This window comes from Psammomys obesus, unplaced genomic scaffold (genome assembly GCF_907164565.1).
Source record: "Psammomys obesus unplaced genomic scaffold, mPsaObe1.curated_primary_1811, whole genome shotgun sequence".
Classification (NCBI taxonomy): Eukaryota; Metazoa; Chordata; class Mammalia; order Rodentia; family Muridae; genus Psammomys; species Psammomys obesus.
In genome coordinates, this window is record NW_026596149.1 from 2,625,846 (window position 1) to 2,653,557 (window position 27,712).

The following is a 27,712-nucleotide window of genomic DNA, read 5'->3' on the forward strand; positions in this document are numbered from 1 at the left end:
TAGCTGGTGTCCCTTTGGGAACAGGAGCTGGAAAGAGTATGTTCTGAACTTGACTCTTCAGAGAGGACCGGACCACCTCAGTGTCTCCTTCATCATCTATCGCAACCACTTCATCATCCTCCGAGTTGGAAGCAGAATATTCACTTTCACTGTCACAATAAGATGTTGGTGCTAGTATCTTTCTTAGATTATGAGGTTGGGTTGACAGAAATTCATTTTTGTTGTAGTTCTCCAGCTGAACTTTCTCTGAATAACCTTTCCTTTTTTGAACATTTTTTTCTAATTTCAGGATCATTCTTTGAGTCAAGCGGAACAATTTCTCTTAGTGCTTTTGCTAGTTTTAAAGCTAATTTAGTCATCTCTTCATCTTTTCTATTTGATTGGTGTGAGAGTGTCGGATCCCCTAGAACCGTAGTTACAGAGAGTGGTGAGCTGCCATGGGGGTGCTGGGAATTGAACCCGGGTCCTCTGGAAGAACAGCCAGTGCTCTTAACTGCCGAGTCCTCTCCAGAGCGAATAAACTTGTTCCTCACTATCTACAACCAAGCCATTTTTCAAGGATTCTTGAACATCATTCCCAAAACTTCCACGTGGTTCTGATCCGTTAAGACTTCCCGGTCACTCCAGGTCACATTCTGACTTCTTCATTATCTTCTGGGGATTGACCAAAAGCTGAGCTTTCTCCTTTACTTTAGTTACTTCTTCTCTATCAGAAATGTGCTCCCACAAACTGAGCTTCCTTTAACTGCGGTGTCACCCTGTCCGGCCTGTCGCCGGAGCCTGCTGAAGGATGAAGAACTGAAGAACGGCGCGAACCCCCGCGAGCGGTCAGCCAGGACTCCCGCCACCGCAGACAGACGGCCCGCCGACCCCCGAAGGAAGCCTACGTCCTGGGGAAGCTCGGGGGGCGCCAGCTGCACCTCGCTGACCAGCCGTGAGTTTAACATTTATTTTCTGTGTATGGCTGTTTTCCTGCGTGTCTGCGCAGCACGTGCATGCAGGGTCTACAGACACCAAAAGGGGGCGTCAGAGCCCCCGAGCTGGAGCCTAAGTCACCAGGTGGCTGCTCGGAACTGCTCCTGGGGCCGCCGGCAGGGCAGCAAGTGCTCCTGGCCTCCGAGCCATCTCTCCAGCCCCAGCCCCACAACCGGCGTTCCCCCAAACTCAGGGCCTCCTGCTTGTAGCCAGCTCTTCAGCAGGGCTGTGTCCTCCGCCCAGAAACCGATCAGAAGGCAGCCTCACCTGCACCAAGTTGTAGAGGCACTCGATAGAATTCTTCTTCACGTCGGGGTCCGGGCTGCTGAGCAGCCTGATGAGCGGCTCCAGCCCCCCGTGCTCGAATATCTGCACTTTCCCGGTGTACTCCACAGACATGTTCGCGAGGCAGAGGCTTGCGAACTCGTGGATGACCACCTCTTCTGTAGGTCACAAGCAAGGAAGACAACGGGTTAGCTGTTTACGGAAGCCCTGCTTCACCATCAGCTCTGAGGAGGGGTAAGGACGATGCCCACTCGTGACCCTAACCGCTTGGCAGGCTGGGGCAGAAGGTTCTGGAACCCCAAGGCTGGGGCCATACTGCAGCAGTGTGTACTCTCCGAACATCTGGAAAACACTCACACCCAGACGGGGAGCGTGCTTTGGAAAACAAAGCGCCACAAATCTTGCTCACATCACACTTTCTTTAAAGGTTGAAACTGATTTGCAAGATTATAGAGAATTCACAGTTGATGGCTGGTAAGTGCTTTTTAATATGTAGCTTAATAAAACGTAAAAGAAATGAGTTCTATTTTGGAAATAAATGTAGGATGTGAAGTTACCTTCTGGAGCGAGCTGAGCAATAACAGAATTCATGACTTCCAACTCCCTTAACAGCTTTTTAACATCATCTGCAAAGGAGGAGACACATATGAATGCTTACTAAAATAGTGGCAATGACTACTGAGAAGTTTTAGGAGACAGGTGCTCTGTCTGATTTCAGGGCAAGAATACTGAGGTCTAAGCACCAACAATGAGGAGGCAGCTTTCATGCCCAGGTCAGTGTCCTCCGCTCCGTCTGGATTCTACCTCTCCACCAGCCCTGCACACGGCAGCAGCAAAGTGCGGGATACACCTGGAACACTCGAGGGAAGCTGGCTTCCAGTGTCCTGTACTTGCATACTACGTTAATCTTGTTTTGAAACTTTATACTTGAATAATATTTATCATTTCCACCCTTCTTCTCCCTCCAATTCCTCCAACATCCCCCCTCCCTCTCAAATTCATGACCCTTCTTTAATTACTGTTGTTACAGCTCTGTGTGTGTGTGTGTGTGTGTGTGTGTGTGTACACTCACTGTTATATGTCCATGTGTTTAGAGCTGACTATTTGGGATTGTATAACCTATCAAGCTTGTCCCTGGACAAACCTTATCTTTCCTCCCTCATCGAGGGTGGAGCTCTCAACTACCCCATCCGCTGGCACTGTGGCGTTTGTCCTCATGCAAGGTCTTGTTTAGGAAGACCTGGTTTCACAGTGGGAGTCCCCTGGCTTGTGCAATCTTTCTGCCCCTCTTTCTGTTTTCCTAGAGCCTTAGCTTCTGTTGTGTGTACATCCGATGAAGGTGCCTATGTTTGTTTATTCTCTCCATTTTGAAATTGTTTTTAAGTTTGATTTTTCACAAGCTTGTGCAGAATGCAAACAATTATCTTAACAATTATCTTAACATATTTTGACTGAGAGATCCATACTGCTTACATTCCATTTAATTATTAGAGATGTCAATAATGCTTAGAGAGAAATGCACTGGCTTTTGAGGTTCACTTGTCTGTGGTTTCTGTTAGGCTAAGGCTAGCCAGGTATGTCCCTACTTCTTGCTAACTTCAGCTTTTTGAGGAAAAAGAAAGATATCTCTGCTTTTTAGTTTTGCATCTACTCTGCCCATTTCTTTTACCTGTAAGGAAAGATTAGCCCTGCTGGAATTGGAGGAAAGTTCACTGAATCAAGCTGGCTCAGATGAATTCATCCTTATTAATTGCTGAATAGGTTTGACATTCACTAAACACCTTCTGAGAAATTCAGAGCTGTGGCTTTTCTTCAATGTGACTGAAAGTCCAGCAGATGGACAGTAGTCTTTGAAGGTGGCCAGAGAAGATTCCAGAAAGTGCAAAGTCCTGAGGTGTTGGTTGATGGGAAACAGAGGAAATCCTGAATGAATGTGTGTTATTGACAATGACCCCAATGCTTCATGGCAATTGACAAAGCCTTGCTTGGGTCAGGCTAGGACACTGGCAAAGCCTTCCTCTGATCCATGTGTGAATGTTGACACAGTTGACAGAAAGTGTTGGCTAAAGCTTCCTAGAGACTACTGTCTACAAAAATCTATTGAAACTGGCTCATCCCTCCTCCCTGTGCTGTACATAATAAACTCACTGAAGTTCTGGGTTCTTTGGGTAATAGTTGCTGCTCTCCATCAGGGAGAGTACAGCCCATGTGATCCCAGGCTTTCTTCATGTATGTATGTCTTAGGGCTTTATTGGTGTGAAGAAATACCATGACCATGGCAACTCTTTAAAAGGAAAATATTTAATTGGGGCTGGCTTACAGTTCAAAGGTTTAGAACATTATCCTCATGAAGTATGGTGGCATGCAGGCAGTCGTGGTATTGGAGAGTAGCTGAGAGTTCTATATTTGGGTCTGCAGGCAGCAGGAAGAGACAGTGAAGCACTGGGCCTGGCTTGAGCTTCTGAGACCACAATGCCTGCCTCCAATGACACACTTCCTCTAACAAGGCCACGCCTGTAGAGACAATTCTGGAATTTGGGTTTCTTTTTTAAAATTCCAGAAATGTAAGTGTATGTTCTTGTTTTACTTCCAGGTGTGGGGATGTGGGGCTGCTTCAGGCCATCCACAGCAGCAGCTGACTATGACTTGCCTCATGCTCTGCAGAGGTTTGGTTTTGCCAGCTGCAGATAGTTTATTTATTTTTTATTGTGTGATGTCTGAAATTCTGGGAAGTTTTCAGAGGGTATATAAGTGCTAGGGCCCTGAGAGGTGTTGGTGGTGGTGGTTGGTCATTCAGGGGCCTTGGTTGCAGTGTGTTAGTAGTTGTGCTCAAAGAAGAAACAAGAAGAGATTAGACTCAAGGATCTTTATCTCTCTTTTCCCCTCTATTTTTATTTCTTTCCCATCTAGCGATGGGGGTGAAATGTGATGGGGTGGGAGGAGATAAAAAGCAGGAAAAATAAGAACCCACAGCGTAGCAAAGTGCAGTGACACACACCTACTCCAACAAGCCAGACCTCCCAATAGTGCCATCCCTATGGGCCTATGGGGGCCATTTTTTTATTCAAGCCACCACGTATCTGATTTCTTCAGCCCTACATCAACTCAGTCAGGATCTCAGGCCCAAGCTGTGGTGGTTCCAGCAGGGGATGACATTTATGGTCCAACACCAGGTTTTAAAGATGCATTTTCTCCCCCACTGATTGGCAGGTAACAGCCTCAGCATGATATTTAGATCTTTGCAAGGCTCAGGGAACCAAATTCCACCCATCATTTCTTAGGAAGAAAGGATGCCTGCTTGCATAGTTCAGAACAATTTTTGTGAAAACTGTACCAAAGTTTTTTTTTTTTTTTTTTTTTTTTTATGCCTGAAAAAAAAAGCCTACAAACTATTTCTGGGATGTTAGATCTCCAAAGACTTTCCCCATATATAGAAAACGTCCCCATATGATTCAAAATGTAGAGATGCGTCCCTGACAGGTACGTTGGTACCTATTCACTTTCCAATTGTTGTTTGTTTGTTTGTTTGTTTGTTTTTCTGCATGATTGGCAGTCACTCAACGCCTATAGCTGCATGTTCCTGTGGCCTCAGGTTGACACTACACTTTGCTTTGCACAAACAAGCTACAAGTCTTCATTAGAGAGTCTTACGGCATAAAATTTAGGTCAGATGATCAGAGATGTGCAAGAACTGCTCTGTGCGTCTGTCCCACCTGTGGGCCCAGTCCCCCTGCTCAGTTGGTGGATCTAGTTTGTTGCAGCTCTGTGAACCGGTGCTCTAAGTGATGGATTTAACATTCTGCTTTTGACACTGGATTGTTCAAAGAATTTAATCTCTTTTTTTTTTTCTTGAGATTAAAAACAAACATAGAAAAACAGTCACACTGCTCTTTCAAGCACTCTACATACGGTATTAGTCTCTGTTCCTTCTTTTTCGACTGTGAATTTCCTCCACTGTGGCAGCTAGATGGAAATCCTGACACAGGCTGTGGCCAGAGGAGCATCACCTGACTAAGCCAGGTGCCGCCTGTGATTTCTGGTTGAGGCAGATCTGTCAACAACTTTAGTACCTACTCCCACTTCTCAGATCTGCTTTGATTACATTTACTCTTCAGACAGAGCTTCACTGTGGAGTCCCAGTTGGTCTAGAATTCATGATGGTGGCCAGGCCAAAGTCACTGAAATTCCTCAGCGTCCCCCATACTGACATTCCAGGTGGGTACCACTAGATCAGGCTTGATTACTTTCTCAATCACCAAATCTTGGTTTTACCATGTAATTCATTCCTGGCCTTTCCACCAGTTTACAGCACCATCTTTCCACTGCAGCTGGTTTCTGACACCTAACACCTGACATGGGGTTTCTGGTGAGTGCTCTGCAGCTGACTGCAATCTCTGCATCTCCTGTGTGCTCTCAAGTAATTCAATACAATCTGGCAGGAGAAGACAGCAGCAACAGCTATGTTTTGACCAAAAATGAAGGTCCAGTAAAGAAAGCGTCAATGTCTTTTTTAATCACTCCAGTTTGGCACAGACACACAGCTCAGTTATTTCCAGAAGAGGAGGAAGGGGGATGAAGAGGAGGAAGAAAATGGAAAGAAAAGGGAGACAGGGGGGTTGAAAGAGGAGTGGCAGGAGTGAGCAGAAGTTAAGGAGGAGAAAGGGAAAGGGGGAAAGGAGAAAGGAGAAAAAGAAAAGGCAAGGAAGGGAAAAAGGGAAAGAGAAAGGAAGAGGGGGAGGGGAAGGAGGAGGAGAAACAGGAGGAGGAGGAAGAGGATGTGGAAGAGGAAGAGGTTGTGAAAGGGAATGCTGTCTCTCACAGGAAGTTTCAGCACCCAGTATTCTGTTGAAACATCAGCTCATCTACTGTGAGCACAGTTGTTACCGAGTAGGAAAGCCACAGGAGGGCCTGTGTTTCTCAGGAGCATCCACTGCTGCTGTGAGACATGCCAACCATGCTGGAACTGGGCAGTGTGGAGGGGTGCTCATGCCGACCATGCTGGAATTGGGCAGTGTAGGGGGCTGCTCATGTACAGATTATCCCTGAGGCATAACTCTGCTCAGATCCACTGGCTTCCTGCTTATCTTCTATCCACATTTTCTAGGACGCGTGTGAGAAGCAGAGCTACAGCCGTGAACATATTGATTCTTCCAAGAAGAGGAGGCCTTGCCAAGCAGCTGGGGAGGCCATGTGTTAGCTGCGTCATCACACAACACAAGGCAATCAATTCAAATCATGTTTTTCTCGTCTAATTCATGGAATCTAAAGAAAGCTTTCATTACACCGTCATTGCTCACCATACCAGCTATGTGCTCATGGCCTGTCGTCATTAGTCATTAGTCAGACGGGAGAGCCAGGTACTCACTGGAACTCTGAGGGCAGCAGCTCTTGCCCTGCTGGGCAAGCAGATGTGGCCTGTTATCCTAGCACTGATCCAAACCATCTCACGGGGCTCTGGAGCCTGCAGGTCCTAGAGAACCCCTCTAGACATACAAATGTGAAAACACTTCTTCATTTTTTAAATTTCTAATCACATCTGTGTGTGGGGGGGGGGATGTGTATGTAAGTGCAAGAGGAGGGCCAGAGGCCATGGAGCCCTCAATCTGGAGTTGCAGTCAGTTATAAAGCAAACCCTGGGAACCAAACTCTGGGCCTTTGCAAGAGCAGTGTGTACTCCTAACTGCTGAGCCATGTTTCTAGCCCTAATTCTTAGTAACTTATGGTCACAAAATCCCCTAGAAACCCATAAAGTGCAGTTTATATACCCTGATCTGAGAATTTTCACCAACAATTTGGAAAATTTCAAAAGAAATAAATATCGTTATTAGATGATAGATCGATAAATGAACAAATAAGAGAAATAAAGAATACAACAAACAGAAAAAAGTCGACGAGAAATCTAAATCTGTGTACTGTAACTGGGAGACTGGCTCATTTTTGGCTACCCTTGTTCAATGGTTGAATTCATTCTTCATTAAAGATTTTTGTAGTTACAAATGTATTGGCTCATATATTTTTTGAAGCTTTTTTGTAAGTTACAAAGTTTGTGATTCAAAAACTACCCTAAAACACAGAGAAGTGACTTATGCCTGGACAATCTACATCCTGCTCCCAAGTCAGAGACCACCGCTGTTGACATGGCTCTGCCAAACTGCCATTTTCCTTTAACATCTTATTGTTGCTTTGTGCGTGTCACATCCTGCACCCCAATCCCACTCATTGCTGCCTCCACTTACACCTGATTTCTACCCCTGAAACCTTCTTCCCAACAGAGGGAAAAAGTCTCCTTGTGGAAGCTGTGGTATGTCAGTGAGTCACACAGGATACACTTTGTCCACACTTCCTTGCTTGAAAATGTTCATCGCCATTGTTCGGGTTCGAGGCCTCGGGCTTCTGCTGCGCTGTCACCACTGGAGCCGCACTGGGACTCCTTGCAGACATCCTGTTGTTGCCCTTGTCATGGAGATGCTGTAGTTTTGGATCTTATGACTGGCCCCTCCATGCTCTCCAGCAGCTCACTCATGGGGCAGATGTTGCGGTGGGGCCGACTCAAAGCCCTGGTCTGGGCCTGAGAGTGCCGCTGGTCAGCTCTCAGGGCCGGCTCTCCAGCCACCCCTACCCACCTCAACCTGGGCCAGCTCTACCCTGCTGCCCAGGCGAGGCGCAGTGCCTGCTCTCCCGAGTGCTGCAGCTGCTGGGGTCAGCTCTCCCCTCTCCCATGATGTCCAAACGAGGGGTGGGGCACAGCCCTCGGACAGCAATGTGTTCCTGGGCAGCAGGGACTTCTGCCTGGCCCTTGGTAGTAACAGTCCCCTGCTGCTGGGCCACACACCAGGATGTGGCCCCGGTGGCAGCACAGGCCAGGACCCCATCCTGGTATCACATCAGGCTGTTCCTCACTACCCTTGAGTCTCCAGTTCTGCCTCTCCTCATTGTACTCACATCCTTCTGTTTCTCCCTCTTCTATTTTTGCACCAGTTACTGGCTCCTCCTTCATGGCACAGTGGTGCCCAGGGTCTCCTGAGTGTCTGGGGTCATCTCAGAAGTGGCCTCAGAAGTGATATGCCTCTCGTGTGCTTTATAGCACTGGACAAGGGTCACCTTGGGCATGGCCTTCCCCTCTCCCCAAGCCTGTTCAGCACCTGACTGTGGTCATCTTGGGCTCGCTGCTCTCCAGGAGCCTCCCAATTAGCCCCATTTGAGGGTTTTCTCTTTTGGGGTCACTCCCGCCCAGGGCCCAGCAGTCCCAGGCAGGGATCTTCTAGTCCCTGGCTCACTCCCCGCCCTGGGAGCCCATCGGGGCCTGGGTGGTGCCAGACTGGTGGTCATCTCAGGCTGTTTTTTGAGGGAGTGTTAGGCTACCAATCAATCACTCAGATGTTCACAGGCTCACACTGAGCATAGATATGACCTCTCTCCTCTCTGCCACCTACCTGCCCACATGCGACCCCGCAGCTACATCTGCAGTACCCAAACTGCTATTCTAAAAGCCAGAAGAGCTTGTTTTGGCCAATCCTACGTTACCACACTCCTTACTATATGAAAATATTTGAATCAAATGATAGATCTGCTTTAAGAGGAAATTATATACAACTATTTTTTACATAAGCAAAAGTTAGTTTTAAAAAGTCAATTTATCAAAACTCTGCTGTGAGTTTCATTCACTAGGAAGTTTATATGGAGTATAGCTGATGTGTGCTATGCTAACTTGAGGGGGGAAATCATTTTAAGAGATAACTTCTTTCCTAACCTGTTAAACTAGAGCATCATCACCAGTTTTGAGGTGAGATTTTATAGTTATCTGCACATCTTTTGTATATCTGTTAAAAATCCATTAGATATTAAGTCTGGGCTGGAGATTTCAAGAGCTCTTGCTGCTCTTCCCACCACCCACCTTAGGCAGCTCACAGCCACCTGAAATTCCAGCTCCAGGCGATCCATCGCCCTCTTCTGGCCGCCACAGGTGTCTGCACTCCCATGCAGATATAAATTAAACATGTACATCTTTTAAAAATCTGAAATTATTTGTTACACTGCACTGACATTGTTACATTTGCTGACATTAAAGTTTGTTTAAATAAAACTTGGGCAAATCCCTTAAAGTAAAATTTGAAAGGAGGACACTGTTCATTTCAAAACATTGTTACTCACTGTTAGAAGCCATGATGCCAAAGATCATCGTAGCATTTCTTCTTACGATTTTGTCTTCGTGGGTGAGCAGTTTGGTCAAAGGCTCCACAGCTCCAAGTTCAAGGAGAGTTGCTTTATTTTCCTCACCTATCACCACAGGTAAAACAAGACCATGCATGGATGCCTGCAGTCTCCATGGGGCTCTGTCATGGGTTACTTTTGTCTCTTATTTGCCCTTTGCCTTTCATCCCCGTTTGCCTTTCTCTCAGAAAAACCTTAGGGCTCCAGCACCATGTATATTGACTTCTCTCCCTTCCCCGGATGTTGGCTCATTTTGTCCTCACCAGTTCAGAGTGGTGTCCTAATGTTGTCACCACATCTCAGACATTCTTATATTCTCTGTCTTTAAACATCTGCTTTTTTTTTTTTTTAAAGAATTTTATGGGTATGGGTATTTTGCCTGCAAACATCTATACACTGTGTGTGTGTGTGTGTGTGTGTGTGTGTGTGTGTGTGTGTGTCCAGTGCCTGAGGAGGTCAGAGCCTGGAATTGGGATTATACACAGTGGCGAACTACCCAATGTGTGTGCTGGGAACTGAGCCCGGGTCCTCTGGGACTCTACTAAGTGCTCTTGATTGCTGGGCCATCCCTCTAGCCCCTAGGTATTCAATTGTGTAAAAAGAAATGAGAAAATTTTTATTCATCAAAAATGGTGTATTACTTTCTTATAGCTACTTTAATAGACTCAGAAACTCTGTGACTGAAAACAGTGAAGTTTTCATCTTATGGCCTGAAAGCTCAAAGTCTAAAATCAGTCTCTTCAGGCAAAAGCAAAGTGTCAGCAAGGTCATATATGTTTCTTCTTAGATCTCCCTAAGAGAAAACATTTCCTCTCCTTGGTCTTTTTTGCAGGTGGGGTGAGGGTGGAACCCAGGACCCTGCGAATCCCAGGCAGGCTCTGAACTATTGAACTGTACTTCCAGCGATGTCCTTTTTCTTCTCAGTGTTCTTTGGCTTGTGGGCCCCTTCCTCTCCCAATGTCACCAGCCACGTAGTTCTGACCTGTTTTCCCACCACATCTTCTTTGGCTCTGAGCCTCCAGCCCCCTCCTTTCAGCAATCAGGACTTGAGTGACAGTGTTGACCTCACCTGGAAATTATCTCCTCTCAGTCAGTTGATTGGCAGTCTCTACATCTGCACTCTAACTTCTCCTAGCCAGGTAATGGCATATATTTACAGCTTCTGAGTGGCCTCATGTGGATGTTTTTGGCATATTTTTCTGCCTATAACATAGGATAGAATTCCTTTACTAATTCTTCAAAGTTAAACAAATCGTGGGTTCTTGGCGTGAAACTCAGCTGTTGGATTTAATTTGCCAGTATTTTCTTTACAAATTCCAAACCCACATTCAAGAGTCATACAGAGCTAAAGATTGCCTCATTTTCTTTTTTGCAAGCTCACAGTTTCTGCTTGCTTTTTATAATTGTTTTCTGTTGCATTAATTTCTTTTCAGATGTCTACTGTATTACAGACTTTGAGTTTAATTTCTCCTTTACCATTGCTCTTCCTTAAAAAGAAAGCTGAAGCTACTGGTTTGAAACTTTGAAGAACTTTTTATTTCTTCTTTTTTTCTTTCTCTCTTTTTGTGTATGTGCATGTGCGCTTTGCATGTCATTGCATGCCTAGTGAAAGGAGTCAGGAAACAGGGGGCTTTTGCGGAAACTCCGGAGATCCAGGCTTGGGGTGTCCCTGTTACCCGCCAAGCCTCCTCCCTGTCACTGAAACTTGTTTTTTAGCATGATGCAATAAATTTTTCTCTAAGCACTCATTTTACAGCATCCTATACATTTTTATAAATTACTTTAATTTTCACCTTTATCCACCTTGTTTATTCACTCAGGAGTTACATAGGAATGTGTAGCTGACTTGCTGAGTATTTCATGGTTACCCAGAATAGCTGCTATTATTGATTTCGAGTGTGATTCCTCTGTGGTATGGAGATACATTTTTGAATAGTTTGGAATCCCTTAAAATTTGATTAGTCTTGCTTTATGCCCCAGAATGCAGTTTACTGAGGTAAGTATTCTGTAAGTTACTCTTGAGAAATAACATTCATTCCACAGTTCTCAGAGAGTTCTGTCAATACTAGGTTAAAATCATTATATATTCATGGTCAAAACGTCCATGTTTTTAGACCTACTGTCTATTTATTCCCTCATTTATTGGGAGAAGGGTCTTGAGTCTTCTCTAGGGGGATTGGTGTCTGTTGGTTTGTATCTCTCCTCAAGATACCAGCTTTCTGCTTTTGGAGGGTTCTCTATAAGGGCCACAGCTACAGAAGATTTTCTACAGCCTTTGGATTACTTGACCACTTTATCCTGATGAAATCGCCTTTTTGCTGTTTATTTTTCTTATACAGATTTATTTTGATTGGTCCTTTAATGAGCTAGCCCTTGTCATCTTTGATCTGAGCCTTCATATTCTGAGTCTTTCTTGAAGACAAAATGGAATTTGGCTTTGCCTTTTTTAAATTCAATACAATAATCTCACCCTGTTGATCATTTAAATTTTATTTGAACAGAATTTTATTAAGCTGTAAATGAAGATGAAATTATAAAATTACCCTGAAAATGGACGGGATTAGGAAAACCTTAAGTGAGGTAAGCCAGGCTCAGCAGCACAAACACCGTGTTCTCTCCTACTCGGATACTAGCCTCTAACTGCTAAAAGCCCACATCCAAAAGGGAGGAAATATGAGTGGAGGCAAGGAAACTAGAAACGGGGTGCCAATGAGACTGGGCAAATGGAGGCTTTCAGGGTGTGGATGGTAACAGCACCAAGTGGGCAAAGGGAGTGAGAATGTGCTTCGGTGCAGGGCGACGGCTGGAACAGCCTTGATTTCACTTTCTGTATCAATATTGTCTTACACATGGATATTTATTTTATACTTTGGGTTATGATCTAAAGCAAGTTTATCTTACTACCCAAATGGCGGCTTGTTGTTGTTATTCCTGTGGCATTTATTTTTATTGGTTGATTGGATGAGTGAGTGAGTAAGTGAGAGAGTGGAGAGAAAAGGATATTTTCTACACAGTCAAGGCTAGCTTCGAATTCATAATCCTCCTGCCTCCACCTTCCAAATCCTGAGATGACAGGCCTGTGCCACTGTGCCCTACTCCTGCTTTTCCCACAGTTGATGAGGTCTCAATGACTGTTCTACGCGGCGACAGACCCTTGGAAGCTGAGGAAAGCCCTTTAAGAAGGCACACTGCCTTCAGACAGGGGACTACATGGCATTCGCATAGGCAGTAAGCCACATACTAGTCAAGGAAGTGCCTGGGATGCAACCCAGTGAGATGGAGGGAGGAACTGAGCAAACGCAAACCTTTCAAAGCAAACTTGTAGATGGCTTCGCACGCTTTGGCCAAGATCTCCTCCTCTGGAGAGCTGAGCATGAGCACCACTGTCGCTGCCTTCTTGCTCTCAATGGTGAGCGGGTCGAACTGAAACGCACAAGGAAAAGCCACCAGGCTCACATAAACATGACATAACACATAACCATCAACAGCGGCTTGAAATGTAAAGCAGCCACAGTCTTGAAAAGCAATGTGATCGCTGCCCAGAAGGTACACTGGAGAGTTCCCATCTGAAAAAGAAATCACTGGAGTTGGAGAGACAGCTCAGTAGTTAAGAGCTCTGGCTGCTCGTCCAGGACCCAGGTTCAGTCCCAGCACCCACATGGTGACTCACAACTGTCTGTAACTCCAGCTTTCCAGGGGATCTGATATTTTCTTCTGATGTTTCTTTCTCTATGGGCACTGCATATATGTGGTATACGAACATACATGCAAGCAAAACACCTATACACATAAAGTAAAATTAAAGAAAACATAGGAGTAACCACAGACAAAGAAACAACTTTCTGCACGGACAGTCCTCTGAATCCTAAAGAACAGTGGAAAGCGAGAAAGGTTTTGAGTTACAGATGCAGTTTCTCAATTTGTCTCAGACAAGTTGCTGAAGTGGCTAGAATGCTAATTTCATTCTATGTCTTCTAGAGACAATAGCACATATCTGAAATGATCAGGTTAGGATTGAAGAGGTTATGTTGACGTGCTTAGCCCATTGCCTAGCACATCACACATGCTCACTGAAATAAAATTGCCGTCTAGAGCTAACACCCAACGTGGATGTAGGCAATGACGTAAAAGGAGCTATGTGGAATTAAAAAAATCCATAGGGTTTTGAAAAAGCCTGTTGGATTTCTGAAACTTATTGCATTCTTAATTGTGTGTTTGTGCGCACGCATGCATGTGTGTGCACATACATACACAGGCATGGGAGTTCAAAGGAGCAACTCACAGACATGGGCTTTTTCCTTCTACTGTGTGGGTCCTGGGTCTGGGCTCAGGCGGTCAGGCTTGGTGGCACGAACCTTTACCTGCCTTCTGCTGGATTTTACGACAGTACTGTCGCAACATTGATCAAGAGCTTCTGTATCTAAACACCCACATTTTCCTTTGATAAAAGTGTTTGTCCTTTAATTGAATTTTTGTTCAATACATAAACGCTTTCTTACTATTAGTGTTTGCACTACATGGATGTCTTTCTGTTTTCACTCACAAACCTATATGTATCCTTAAAGGTTTCTTGGGTCTTTTCTTTAAATTTGACAATCTCTCTTCTTAAAATATTTCAAAATTTATGTCGAGTAAGATTATTGATATAGTTGGGTTTTATTGACTATCTTACTATCTATCTCCACTTTCCCTAGCTATTCTTTTCCCTGTCTTCTTTTTTTTTGGTAATTGAATTTTTTAGTTTCCTATTTTATTTCCTCTAATGGCTTATTGATTGTTTTCCTGATATGGGTCACACTTTTCTTTTTTTTCCATCCTTAATTATTTTTATTGGCTACTTAACATAGTGAAAACTATGTAGTTGAGTGTATAGATTTTTCCCTTGGTAATGGGGATGCAGGGAACTTAAAGGATATTGAATTTTACTCTCTCAAGCACTTACCCTCCATCTGGATCAGCTCTGTGTACTTCAATCCCACTTTTAAACCTTGCTGTAACAAACCCAGCACCACAGGGCAAACTAGACATCCTATAAAGGCGCAGGGCCCCTGGAGTTCCTATCTAATAATGCTCCAGATATTCAATAAGACTCTCTAATCAAAAATATGATTCCCCAACTTATGTGAGCTCTAAAAGGCATTCCATTCACAGCTTCTTAGTAGTTCAGGCATGCTATATATCAAGTATAGTTCTACCCAGAACTATAGAATTTAAACACTTAAAATTTAAATCTCAGGAAAGTTTAACCAGACTTCCTTTGCTGTTAGCCCTTCTCTGTGCCATATAGACTCCAACAAAAAGTTTCCAACCAAATCTCTCTTATTTTGAAACGAAAACTAAACTTTCTTTAGATACTATTTACCTTCTGCCCTTCCTTCCCTTTCAGAGTCAAAACCATGGTGATATGTTGCTCTTCTCCATTTTCTACTGGCTTTTCCTATCCAAGCTGAATTTAACCGTCATCAACGCCCAAGGCAACCACTTTAAGGCTCTACCAGTGACCATGACGCGTGCTGCCAACTATTTATTGATAATTTCATTTCATTTTTTCCCTTAATAGCAATTGAAGCTACAGAGCTCCATGTTTGTTGGGCTTCCCGAGTTCAGTTTGTGGAGTTAAGGTGGCTTATCTGGGTACTGTCTTCTGATATCAGGAAACCTAAGCCACCAACTGGCTTCAAAAGGTGCATCCTGCTACTGAAATTGCAAGCAAAAGGATCCAGAGTCTCTATCCCACTGCACAGGGCTCTCACACCGCCTGTCAGTCTCTGAGAACCATAGTTTAGACATCCTGAAACTTGAAGCAGTTTCCTGACATTGTAGCTGCTTATTCTCCCCACCAGCCCACACTCAGAAGGACTCAACCCCTATTTCACAGCTTTCATTTTCTAATGCAACTCTTCCTCTCTTCTTCACTCTCTCCATCTTCTCCTCCTTCCCTCTTCCTATCTTCCTCATCCCTCTTTCTCTCTTCCTCTCTCCCTCTCTCCCTCCCCCTCTCCTCTCTCTGTTTGGGTGGTGAGTTGGTATGAGTGCATCTGGAGGTCAGGGTTTGACATTAAGTGTCTTTTATTAGTCGTTTTCACCTTTTTGTTCCTCCATTATTTTTAAATATGTGCCTACTTTGTACCTGAAGCTCACTGATTTGACTAGATTGGCTGGCCACTGAGCTCCACGGCTCTGCTTGTCTCCCCATCCTCCAGGGTCCCTCTGCTACCCAGTTCTGGGGTGACAGATGAGAGTACTCATGTCTAATTCCTTTGTGGGTTCTGGGGATCTGAACTTAGGTCCTCCTGCTGTGTACCATCACCGACTGAGCCATCTTTCCAGTTCTGTTATTGTTATTGACATTAAATTCTACAATGTTCCCCAGATTGGCCTTGAACTCCCAAACTCAAGCAACCCATCCACCTCAGTCTCCAAAGTAGTGAAGACTAGAGTCAGACCCTATAGCACTAAATCTAAATTAATATCTGGCTCTCTGAAAGCTCATTTTATAAACACGTGGCTGACTTGTGAGAATGTCATGATAATTCCAGTCTGTGAAGAGGTAGAGTACATAAAAATCCTTCTAAACAAGAGTGATAAATGAACACCATTTAATCTCTCCTGAAGGCTTAGTCAGCACTCTGATGTGTTCCTGTGCCTTCCAGTCCCCATTAGAAACAAGGCAATATAGATTATGGGAAACATAAAGGAAAATGGAGGCCATCAGAGCTACACTCTAAAGAGCAGTTCTGCTGTAGAAATGCCAGCGCTTGGCAGACAGCAAAGGCACTTGGCTGGTATTTGTTTTTCCTGCAGGGCCTACAACATTATAGTAATTTTTTATTTAAAAAGGTGCTGAGAATAAAATGATGGCTGTAACAGAATGACACACAACTAAATAAATAATCGCAAGCTGTAATCACATAGCCCATCTGCCTCCCCATGAGGCAGTCAGTCAGTAGCAAGCTTGTTGTGAAGTTACAATGTCATGCTCTGTATAAAAAGAACGGTGGGCCAAAATTACCGACAGAAGGAATGGAAGTAAGAAGCAGCATTCTGGCTGAGCCCTGCTTTGGAACGCCCGTCTGCTGCCAGACCAGAGGCTTACAGACAGTCTCCAATCTCTGTTAAGAAAAACGCAACCTATCTTGGTGTAACTCTAACCACCCAAGTGAAAGCCCTGTAAGACAAGAACTTCAAGTCTCTGAAGAGAGAAATTGAAAAAGATATCAGAAGATGGAACTATGTCTCAGGCTCCTGGATAGGTAGGATTAACACAGTAAAAATTGCCTTCTTATCAAAAGCAATCTACAGATTCAATGCAGTTCCCATCAAAATAACAACACAGTTCTTCACAAGCCTTGAAAGAACAATTCTAAACTTCATATGGAAAAACAAAATCTCAGAATAGCTAAAAAAAAAAAAAAAATCCCCTACAATAAAAGAACTTATGGAGGCATTTCCATCCCTGACTTCAAGCTCTCCTACAGAACAATAGTAATAAAAACTGCACGATACTGGCACAGAAACAGACTGCTTGATCACTGGAATTGAATCGAAGACCCAGAAATAAACGGAAATACCTATGGTCATTTGATTTTTTACAAAGGAGCCAAAACCATACAATGGGGGGAAAAACCAGTATCTTCAACGCATGCTCCTTGTCTAATGTAGAAAAATGCATATAGATCCCTATTTATCTGTGCAAAACTCAAATCAAAGTGGATCAAAGGCCTCAATATAACACCAAATACACTAAATCTATTAGAAGAGAAAATGGGGAAAAGCCTTGAACTCATTGGCATAAAAGACACCTTCCTGAACAGAACACCAACAGTTCAGGCTCTAAGATCAACAATTAATAAATGGGACCTGTTGGAACTGAAAAGCTTTTGTAAGGCAAAAGATACTGTCAATAGAAAGAAAAGATGGTCTACATATTGGGAAAAGATCTTCACCAATCCTACATCCAACAAATATCCAAAATATATAATGAACTCAAGAAATCAAACACCAATAAACAAAATAACCCAATTAAACAATAGGGCACAGAACTAAACAGAGAATTCTCGACAGCGGAATCTCTCAAATGGCCAAGAAACACTTAAAGAAATGCTAAACTCCAGGTCTTTCTATCTCCCCCCTTCTTTCATAAGATTCCCTGCACTCTGCCCAAAGTTTGGCTGTGAGCCTCAGCATCTGCTTTGATACACTGCTGGGTAGAGTCTTTCAGGGGCCCTCTGTGGGTAGGCTCCTGTCCTGTTTCCTGTTTTCTCCATCTTCCTATGTCCATCCTGTTTGCCTTTCTGAGTGAGGATTGATCATCTTACCCAAGGTCCTCCTTCTTGCTTAGTTTCTTTAGGTGTACAGATTTTAGTATGTTTATGTCTAATACCCACTTATAAGTGAGTATATACCATGTGTGTCTTTCTGCTTCTGGGATACCTCACTCAGGATGATCTTTTGTAGTTCTCACCATTTGCCTGCTACAGGACCTCCATAAGGAGAGCAACAAAACCAAAATATCTGGGCTCAGGGGTCTTTTCTGAGACTGATACTCCAACTAAGGACCAGGCATGGAGATAACCTACAACTCCTGCACAGATGTAGCCCACGGCAGCTCATTCTTCAAGTGGGTTCTCTAGTAATGGTAACAGAGACTGTCTCTGACAAGATCTTAGTGGCAGGCTCTGTGTTCACCTCTCCCTGACGGGGGAGCAGCCTGACCAGGCCACAGAGGAAGACAATGCAGCCAGTCCTGATGAGACCTGATAGGCTAGGGTCAGATGGAAGGGGAGGAGGACCTCCCCTATCAATGGACTTGGAGAGGGGCATGGGAGGAGATGAGAGAGGGAGGGTGGGATTGGGAGAGAATAAAGGACAGGGCTACAGCTGGGATACAAAGTAAATAAACTGTAATTAATAAAAAATAAATAAAATTTAAAAAGAAATGCTAAGCTTCATTAGTTGCCAGGGAAATGCAATCATAACAACTCTGAGTTTCCATCTCACACCAGTTAGAATGGCTAAGATCAAAATCTCAAGTGACAGCAAGTGCTGGTAAGGGAGTGGAGAAAAGGGAACACTCCTCTATTCATTTAGTGGGAGTGTAAACTTGTACAACCACTTTGGAAATCAATCTGGCACTTCCTTAGAAAATTAAGAATAACTTTACCTCAAGACCCAGCTATATGTCTCCTGAGTATGTACCCAAACGATGCTCCACCATGCAACAAGGACACTTGATCAACTATATTCATAGCAGCTTTATTTGTAATAGTCAGAATCTGGAAACAACCCAGATGTCCCTCAACTGAAGAATGGGTAAAGAAACTGCAGTACATTTACACAATGGAATACCATTCAGCTATTAAGAACAAAGAAATCATGAAATTTGCAGGCAAATGGGTGGAACTAGAAATTCATTCACCAGTCATTTCACAAGTATTCTGAATTTTCTTAAAACACCACAAGCAAACATTTAGCTACACTTGGTTGAGGGAGAAGATAGTTGTATTGGTCATTCAAGGCATGGCTTTCTCTGTTTCTGCCTCTCTCTTGAGAAAAGAATGTAGATATATAAACCATGTCTGCCATACGTCAAGACATGCCCTGACCAATGAGAAGTTAGGGAAACACAGGGAGATTCTGTTTTAATCCTTTCAGTACTATGCTGCCTCTGTTAACCCACGATGGGTGAAAAGAATAATCGTTGGCAGCTGTTTCTAGAAAATATATGGCAAGCAAAGTAACATTAGTTGACTGAGAAAAGTTTGTTTCCATCAGCCATTATTTCTCACTCTCTCTGACACTTGGTTATCACTTGCAATTTATAGAAAAACTTTAAAACTATTTTTATTACAATTGATTGTTGTATGTTTGGGGTGTGTGCATGCCAGAATGTGTATGCGTAGATCAAAGGACAAGTTTCGGTGTCGTGTGGGTCTTCGGTATCAGCTCTTGCCCTGAGCCTCAGAGGTGAGTGCCTTTACCCATCAGCCCCAGAACAAATGTTTTATAGGCTTTGAAGAGGCAGACCAAGTTAGGATACTGCTAATTGTGACAGACCTTTTGTGATAACTGGTTACCAGATAAAAATCAGAGCAGAGAGGCTGGAAAGTTGGCTTGCTGTTCAGAGTGCTATTCCCTTTGCAGAAGACCAGAGTTCAGTTCCCAGCACCCCATCAGGTAGCTCTCAGCTGCCTCTAACTCCAGTTCTAGGGGATCTGACAATGGTGCACAGGAACTCACACAGTCTCATATACACAGACATAAAAACAATAAATCTTTTAAAAGGAGGATTAGGTTTCCTAACGGGACCAGTTTTACCGACATGAAGGGCCTGGGAGGACAGCAATAGAAAAGGACACGGGTGGATGTTTTGTGTGTCTTTGTCTCGCTTATCGCGAACCCAGGAAGTCAGAGCCACCTGTAAATGTTTTCAGCCCTAGGGCTGAGTTTCTTAAATCTTCCCTGTGTCCTCGAACATTGGCTCACAGGACACAATATGGCCAGATATTGTAGCATTGTAGGGCAGTATTAAACATGTCTGTTGTTTATACCATTGTAGGAAGCTCACCGGACTGATATGCCTATTGACTGCTAGTCGACTGATCCTAATTTCAATCATAGTATGTTTGTTGCTAAGTACTGTGTTCATAAGTCCCCTTAAAGGCACTAACAGTGCTACGTGGATATACGCTGAGGCTTATGAACTAATGAAATAAGAAGGTCTGTTACGTGTTAGAAGAACGGCTGAGGGAAATAGCCAGCATGAGAAAAAACAGGAAACCAGTAAAAATTCACAGTGACTACTTCTGCCAAGGTTTCCTAGATGAAGGCAGACAGAAACTTCTATAGCTTTTGCCATAACTTTATAGTATTGAATACCTCTAGGTTGCCAGTGTGTGTGTGTGTGTGTTTGTGTTTCTGTGTTTGTGTCTGTGTGTGTGTCAATGTGTGTGTGTGTTTGTGTGTCTCTGTATCTGTGTCTGTCTGTGTTTCTGTGTGTGTGTTTGTCACTCTGTGTGATTGTATATATGTGTGTGTCTGTCTGTCTGTGTGGCTGAGCAGAGTCCTAGGGATTCCCACAATAACAGATGTTATTTACTGCATTATATGGCAAGGACTGAAAACTTCATGTAATTTATTTTATTTAATAATGTAACAATCCAAATGAGTTGGAGAGTGATAGTCTCATTTCAAAGATAAAGAAAACTGCAATAGCTTTGACAAATTTGGCAACTTGGCCAAAGTGATGAACACAGTTCCTGAGGAACCTTGATGACACAGACTTCCAACCTTTACCATAATGCTCTGATCTGAGGGCGACTTTCTGCAGAACTTTCCAGCTTTGCAAACTTGGAAATTCCTCATTTTTATGTGTATTCTGTCTGATGACAAACATGTCCAACATCTGTTTTGAAATGAGACTCTGAAGCCAGAGTCATCAAATTGTTCTCCGCTGTAACGCAGTCTTTCAGTAACTGACTAAGGTGGGCAGGTAAACCATGCATTTAGGAGCAAAAGGGCATTCTGCAGGGGCTGTGTTCATGCTCAACATTTGAAAGAAAAGGAGTTGGTAACCCAGGTTATTTTCCAATTGGAAAATATGGGACATTTCAGGTCCAAGATCACCAGCAGATGCCAAACACGAGTATGTACAAGCTGTAGCACAACTTCTCATTCTTTTTGAAAATTCCCTTCAATAATTTATATTAATGAGAGGACAATGAATATAAACTGGAAGTATTTAAAAGAACACAATGAAACTATTTTTCCATTAGCAGACTGTAAACATGCTATCTACATACTAGAAAAGCTGCTAATGGCTGCCTAATCGTGCTAATGATATAATAACAATGTTGCAAATGTTTGCTTACATGCTCCTTTGCTCTGGCTAACATTGTCATTAGTCAGACGCTGGACTTCTGCCGCATACATTCATGCGTGCATGCCGAGGGGCACGCCAACCTGTTGGAACAGTTTCTTTTAAAGCACCGGGGGACTTACCACATCCTTGGGGGGTGGTTCAACTTCCTTCTTTATTTTTTTACCCATCCTGGAAAAAAATGCAGAAAACACAATTTGCACATCATAAGTGTATACATTCTCCATCTCTTAGCTGTCTGTGCTCTGGGGAGAAGGGTCATTTCTTCTTCACATCTCACTGGGTTAAAGCATGCAGTTCACATAGGAATTACTGCACGTGCGCAGACATCCCTGTTGGAAGCATGTATTGTGAAGACACTTACTGGTAAGATTGTCTCACAAGAAACCTTGGATGGACAAAGTCCCTGGGGAGGGCCTTGAGTGTCAGGATTAGTTGAAGTTGCTTGCCAGAAGTCAAAAGCAGCTCCTGGCTCTAGAGATATGGGACAGAGTGCATTGCCCTCATTAAAAGGCCACATAATTGCAATAACTCAGACTTTTGAAAAGCATCTATTCCTTTGAATCATGAGGTTTGTGAGGAATTACAGGTTTACCCTATAATGGGCTACCTTAGGCATTATCTAGTACACTGAAATGTTAAAAGACACCCACATTCTCCATTAAATATAATTTTGTATAAACAATTTTTAGTTTTATGTATTTTATGTATATGGTGTTTTGCATTCACCATGTGCATGCCAGGTGCCTGGAGAGGCCAGAGTGGGTATTGGAACCCCTGACACTGGAGTTACAGACTTGTGAGCCACAGTGGGGTGATGGGGACCCAAACACAGTCCTCTGAAAGAACAGCAAATGCCATTAGTCACTGAGACACCTGTCCAGCTCCTGCATTTTCATCAGGATATGCTTTTGAAATTGCTCAGCAACTAGTATGGATACCTGAAAATTCTTTAAAAAAATGAGAAAACTCTTCAAATGTTTGGAAATGTAGTATCAACAAAACATTGAAATACTAATTTTAATTTTCTTTTTATATATTAAAACCAACATTTTTCTCAAATTTCAGATATTCATACATGTTTAAATATTCATACATAGGCCCTTATCTTTGAGCCTGTTCATTCAGAAAGACACATAGAAACTATTTTAGAACCGTGACATATTATCATGCAGTCTATCGCTAGGGAGGAATGAGCAGTTCTAACAGCAGCAACTGATTTGTGACAATTCCTTTTGAAGAAGAGTCAAGAGTCAAGCTACACCCACACACAGTTGTCTGAAGTTATCTCAGCTGCCCTCCTACTGAAGTCTCCTATTCTGGAATAATGTTTTTGAACAGTAGGATAATGAAGGGTGCAGAGGGCAAAGACACAGCCCTGAGCATGGAAGGGGTCCTGAGCAGCACCATGAGTGGCTGGGTTTTAATTCCATCTCAGGTGTAAGACAGCACCAACAGAAAACACTGGTATAGGTGGGAGCAGTTTGCCATACACATTAATTTTTTTTTTTCTCATAGAAACTAGGCATTTGTTGTTGAGGATCTGAGAAACAATGAATAACACAAAGAACAAAAGAAAATTCACCCAAAGATAAGCTCAGTTAGATTTCTGTTATTTTGAAATAGTGTGTGTGTGTGTGCGCGCGCGCACACACACACACACACACACACACACACACACACACACACACACACACGAGCGCCTGAATTGTACTGCCTATTGTCAATTTCCTTACCTGGGACCATTTTCCTAAGAAATTCTTAAAGGGCACGTTCACAACATCTCCATCTCCATTTATCCTCCCAGTGTCTCCAGTGGATCAGCATATCATTTAAATAATGCTTTCAAATTCATTACTCATGGAGCCTCCCACTTCCAATTTTCTTGAATTATGGCCAAGGCTGTAATGAACGTCTTTGGATATTAAAAAAAATTCACCCACCTCCCCGTTTCTTTAGGAATACAAATTCATATGTGTGTAGGGGGGTGGGAAACGGGTTGGATAGGTTCCAAATTCACTGAGCTGGTTATGACGATGGATTTGGCTTAAATTCACACCTTTCACAGCCACATTCTAGCCGTTTGTCACGGTTTCCCCAGCCTCTCCCACGGCTAAGGCAGATCTGGCTTTGAGCAGACTTAGAGCAGCAGAGGACCGGAGCAGGCAGAGTCACCTCAAGAGTCACTTACAGTCAAGGGACAAGCTCCTAGACCCTCATGTCCCTCTTCTAGCCTCAGTCCACCCCGTTAAGGGAGCTTGTAACTGCGGGTCCAGGCTGGGCAGCTCTCAGGTGTCCCTGAAGTCCCAGAATTCCCCTCGCGTGCACCGAATCCCACAGTGTGCCCTGTCCTCTGGTCCTTGTGTCTAACCCTTGGGGCAGGTGTGTAGCCCCGCCTGCCCTTACCTGCGACGCAGTGGCTAGAAGCAGTGGCTCCTACGCCTAGCATTGGCCTCGGCTGGTCGGTGTTGTTGACGGTTGCTAGGCGACACCGGGCTGCGCCTGCGTGCTCTGCCCGGAATTGGCTCTTAGCTCCAAGGCTCCCATTGTCCAGCGCCAAGGCAGTCAGTCTTGCAGGAACCATAATCGAAAGACTAACAAGGCTCAAAATCTCCTCCCCTCCCTCCCTTCCTCATCTTCAGATAGCCTTTCCAATGGCCCCAATAAAGAAGAGCCTGTTTGCTCTCTCGCCCTCTACCCTTCCCTCGCTCCCCATCCCACCCGCCTCACAGTCTGCAAAGAAGCCATAATTGGCTCCTTCCTTCCTTGCTCTTTCTCACAAAGGCCACCAGACTCCAGGCCTTGGCGTTTGGACTCGCAGCTGACGGCTCTGGTGAGGCTCCCAGTTTTTCCTACACAGCACAAATATGTTGGCCCTCTCGAAATCATTCGTCTGGTGTCTTCGCTTCATTGCTGAAATGTTTGAAGCTTTCTTAGAAAAACACACTTCTCCCAAATTGGCTGCCCATTTGATCCAGTCACCGCAGCCCCACCCCACCCCCCGCCGAGGTACTCCTCCAGCTTCTCCTCTATCTCCTCATTTCCTTTCCCAGCAATGATCTCCTAAGCACCTTTTATCTGCAACCCTCGGAATAGTCTTCATTTCTACTTAACTCGACCTGTGCCCGTGCAGTCACAGACAGGGTCCCTCAGTTGCCTTTAGCAGTCAAACACCTCATGTGATTTCCATGTTTTTGTTAGACCTTGACTAATAGCTAATATAATTTATTATCCTCCTTTCTTCCACCCCTCCCCCATGTGTATATAAGTATAATGATCTTTCAGGTGCTGCACCAGAAATAAAACAAATCCAAAATTTTCCTTAGGGTCTGGCAAAATGGCTGAAAAGTAAAGATGCTTGCTATGCAAGCCTAGAGAGCCGAGTTTGATCCCACATGAATAAAGCAGGGGACCAACTTCATAAAGTTTTTCATCTGACCTCTCTATATGCTTTGGTACACACGATTCATACACACACACAGAGGGAGGAACCCATTAATGTCCACCTCTAAAAGATCCATGGGACCATGCCATCCTGGGGACGAAGCTTTTAACCCGTGGGCCTTTGGGAAACACTTAGACAAACCATAGCAAAGCATGTCTCCCCCCACTCAGTTATCTCTCTGCTCCTGTTCATGGCTTTCCAGAAAACGTTCCTGTGCTATAGACTTTCGCGTTTATAACTTTCCATTCAAACCTGGTTTGGCTCCACACTAACACTGCCTCGCTCCAGAGGATGTTTCCCAGTCTTTGTCTTTTCTGGTAGTGCTGTGCACACAGCACTTTTAGCAGCATCGGGAAGGTTGAGAACCGCTGGTCTCCCCTGTCTCTGCTCACTCCCCTCTGTGCCCAGCGATCAGATCTGAGTTCCTCAGACTGGTCATGCCACTCCCACAGCCCATTTTCAGAGTACCATCATCCTTTCCCTGGGCTGATTTACAAGCCTTTCAATATGTCTGGAGTCCTGTGACTTTGCCCTTGCATCAGCTGCTCTTTTCCAGGATGGTCAAAGTCACTCTGTAAGTTGCAAGTCTGACTGGACTGTCTTTCTCTTCGCTGGCTCCCCTCACCCACCACAGGATGGGATGCCTCGTGACTGGCATTCAAGACCCTCTGTGTTATTAGGTTTTCTTGGCTCCAAGAAGTAGCAAACTGCTTGTCATTCTCAAGTACACAGTGACATTTTCTGCCCTTCGCTCTCTTAATTGGCCCCAAACCACTTACTCATATTTCATATCTATTGCCATGATTTCTTCCAGAAAGTCTATCAGCTCCTCCAGGCACCGCAAAGATCTACCATACATGTGTGCTAGTTTCAGTATTTTCCTGTGACATTAGAAGCTATGAGTGTGTGTGTGTGTGTGTGTGTGTGTATACAAGCATGCACACTCTCTCACTTAGGACATTTCTAAATTGGCATTTGGTGAATATTTATTCTGAGACAGAGTTATGAGTGGTTAACTGAGTCATTAACCCCACCCTAATCTTAGGAGGTCTGAGTTACATGATAGGCATAAGGTCATCTTTCTAGTAAATGGCAAAGACAGATTGAACTGAGAGTGGTTTGACTTTTATAGGAATGTTCTGAGCTGATACTTCAGACACATATGTCTTGAAAACACAGTATTACAAGTCATAAAGAGATGTTTTATGAAATGATTTAAATTACTGTTTTGATCTTTTTATAGACTTTTCTTGACTCAGTATGTCTTTTGTTCATTTTGGGAGGTCATGTTTATTTCAAAACATTGAGTTAGTGAGCTTCGACAAGGGTTTACAGTTGTGGGAGCAACTGCCACCGCGAACACAGAAGATTTCTGTCCCCAAGTGTCCTGCATGCTCCTTTGAAGTCGAACCTTTCCTGGAGCCACTGCTTTGTTTTCTCTCTCTGTAATTTTGCTCTTTCTGGAATGTCTTGTAACTGAGACCATCCAGCACGCTGCCTTTTCTGTCGGGGCCCCTTTCATCGACCACGCTGTTGTTGAGAGATGCCCCTGGTGTCTTGTGGTTGCCGACTAGCACGATCGAACTGCACAGTGGGGTGTTGGTGCAATCCCTTTCTGATTTGGGGATGATATAAATTTATCCTCTCTGGGCATTTGTACACAGGCTCCCGGAACATGATTCCTCCTCCTCGGGAAAAGATCAGGAGTAGAATTTCACTTCTGGGTCTTAAAGCTGTGTTTAGTGTCGTGAGAAACTGCTAACTTGCTTTCCCAACACCTACAATGATCTGCAAATAGGTGAGAACTCTACCGCTCTTCAGGACTTGGTATTGCCAGTTCTCCCAACTGTAGTCATTCCTGAGGGCCAAAGTGGTGTCTCTTCTGGGTCTTGGTTAATCTTATTTCTTCGTTTTGTGAGGAGAGGGAATATGTGCCATGGTGTGCCTGTGGAGGTCAAAGGTCAGCATGTGGGACGCAGTTCTCTCCTCTGCCAGGCGGGTCTGAGAACTGAACTCAGGTGTCCAGCTTGTGCAGGAAGCTCCTTCACATCCTGAGCCATCTTGCTGGCCCTATGCTACTGGCTTTTGGTGTCCATTTCTCTCTTATGGAGTGATGATCTCTTATGTTCTTGTAGGGTTCCTCTACCTTCTTCAGTGAAGTATCTGTTTGGGTATGTTTTCCTACTTTTAAGTGAGTTTTCTTACTAACTTTTGTATGACAGTAATTTATTAAAAAATGTAATTTAGAAATATTTCCCTCCAATATATGGTCTATCCTTTTATTTCCTTTTAAATTTAAGTTTTTTATTATTTTAATTAATTAATAAATTTTACAGCCTGGTCGTAAGCCCTCCCACTTCATTCCCCTCCCTCAGATAAGGGAAACCCACCCCAGCTCATTAAGTCACACCAGGACTGAGCTACTCCTCTTCCTCTGTGGCCTGGCAAGTCAGCCCTGCCAGAGAGGAGCAATCAGACTGCAGGCAACAGAGTCTATGTCAGAAACAACCCCCACTTCCCTTACGAGGGAACCCACATGAAGCCTGAGCTGCGCATCTGCTACATCTGTGTAGAGGCCTGGGCCAGTCTATGCATGGTCTTTGGTTGGTGCTTCAGTCTCTGCAAACCCCTCTTGGGTTTGTTAGCTTTGGTTAGTTGGCTCTGTTGGTCTTCTTGTGGAGCTCCTGGCACCTCCTGGTCCTTCTATCCTTCCTCCCACTTCTCCACAAGACTCCCTATGCTTTGCCCAGTGTTTGGCTGTGAGTCTCAGTATGTTCTGATCCAGTGCTGGGTGGAGCTAGGCTGTGCTAGGCTTCTGCCTTCTTCCCTCTTTTCAGCCACTTCCACTGTCTATTCTGTTTCCCTTCTGAGTGAGATTTAAGCATCCTCTCTTGGGTCCTCCTTGTTACTTATCTTCT

General features: G+C 44.0%; 1 protein-coding gene and 1 non-coding gene across 5 annotated transcripts in view; both read right to left on the reverse strand.

Moving 5' to 3' along the window:
• Armc3 (armadillo repeat containing 3) overlaps positions 1-23,809 on the reverse strand; it is a 92,317-nt gene extending 68,508 nt beyond the window's left edge. For all 4 annotated transcript variants that reach the window (XM_055593934.1, XM_055593933.1, XM_055593936.1 and 1 more), the window contains exons 1-6: positions 23,756-23,809; positions 21,472-21,520; positions 12,777-12,894; positions 9,412-9,537; positions 1,818-1,886; positions 1,243-1,418 (exon numbers count right to left, since the gene is read on the reverse strand). In XM_055593934.1, coding sequence (XP_055449909.1) covers positions 1,243-1,418; positions 1,818-1,886; positions 9,412-9,537; positions 12,777-12,894; positions 21,472-21,519 — 537 coding nt within the window. In that variant the 5' untranslated portion in view covers position 21,520; positions 23,756-23,809. The remainder of the gene's footprint in view (positions 1-1,242; positions 1,419-1,817; positions 1,887-9,411; positions 9,538-12,776; positions 12,895-21,471; positions 21,521-23,755) is intronic.
• Positions 8,610-8,742, reverse strand: LOC129666710 (small nucleolar RNA SNORA17). The gene has a single exon (XR_008718645.1). It is a non-coding gene; the product is annotated as a small nucleolar RNA SNORA17 (small nucleolar RNA).
• Positions 23,810-27,712: the final 3,903 nt, after the last annotated feature.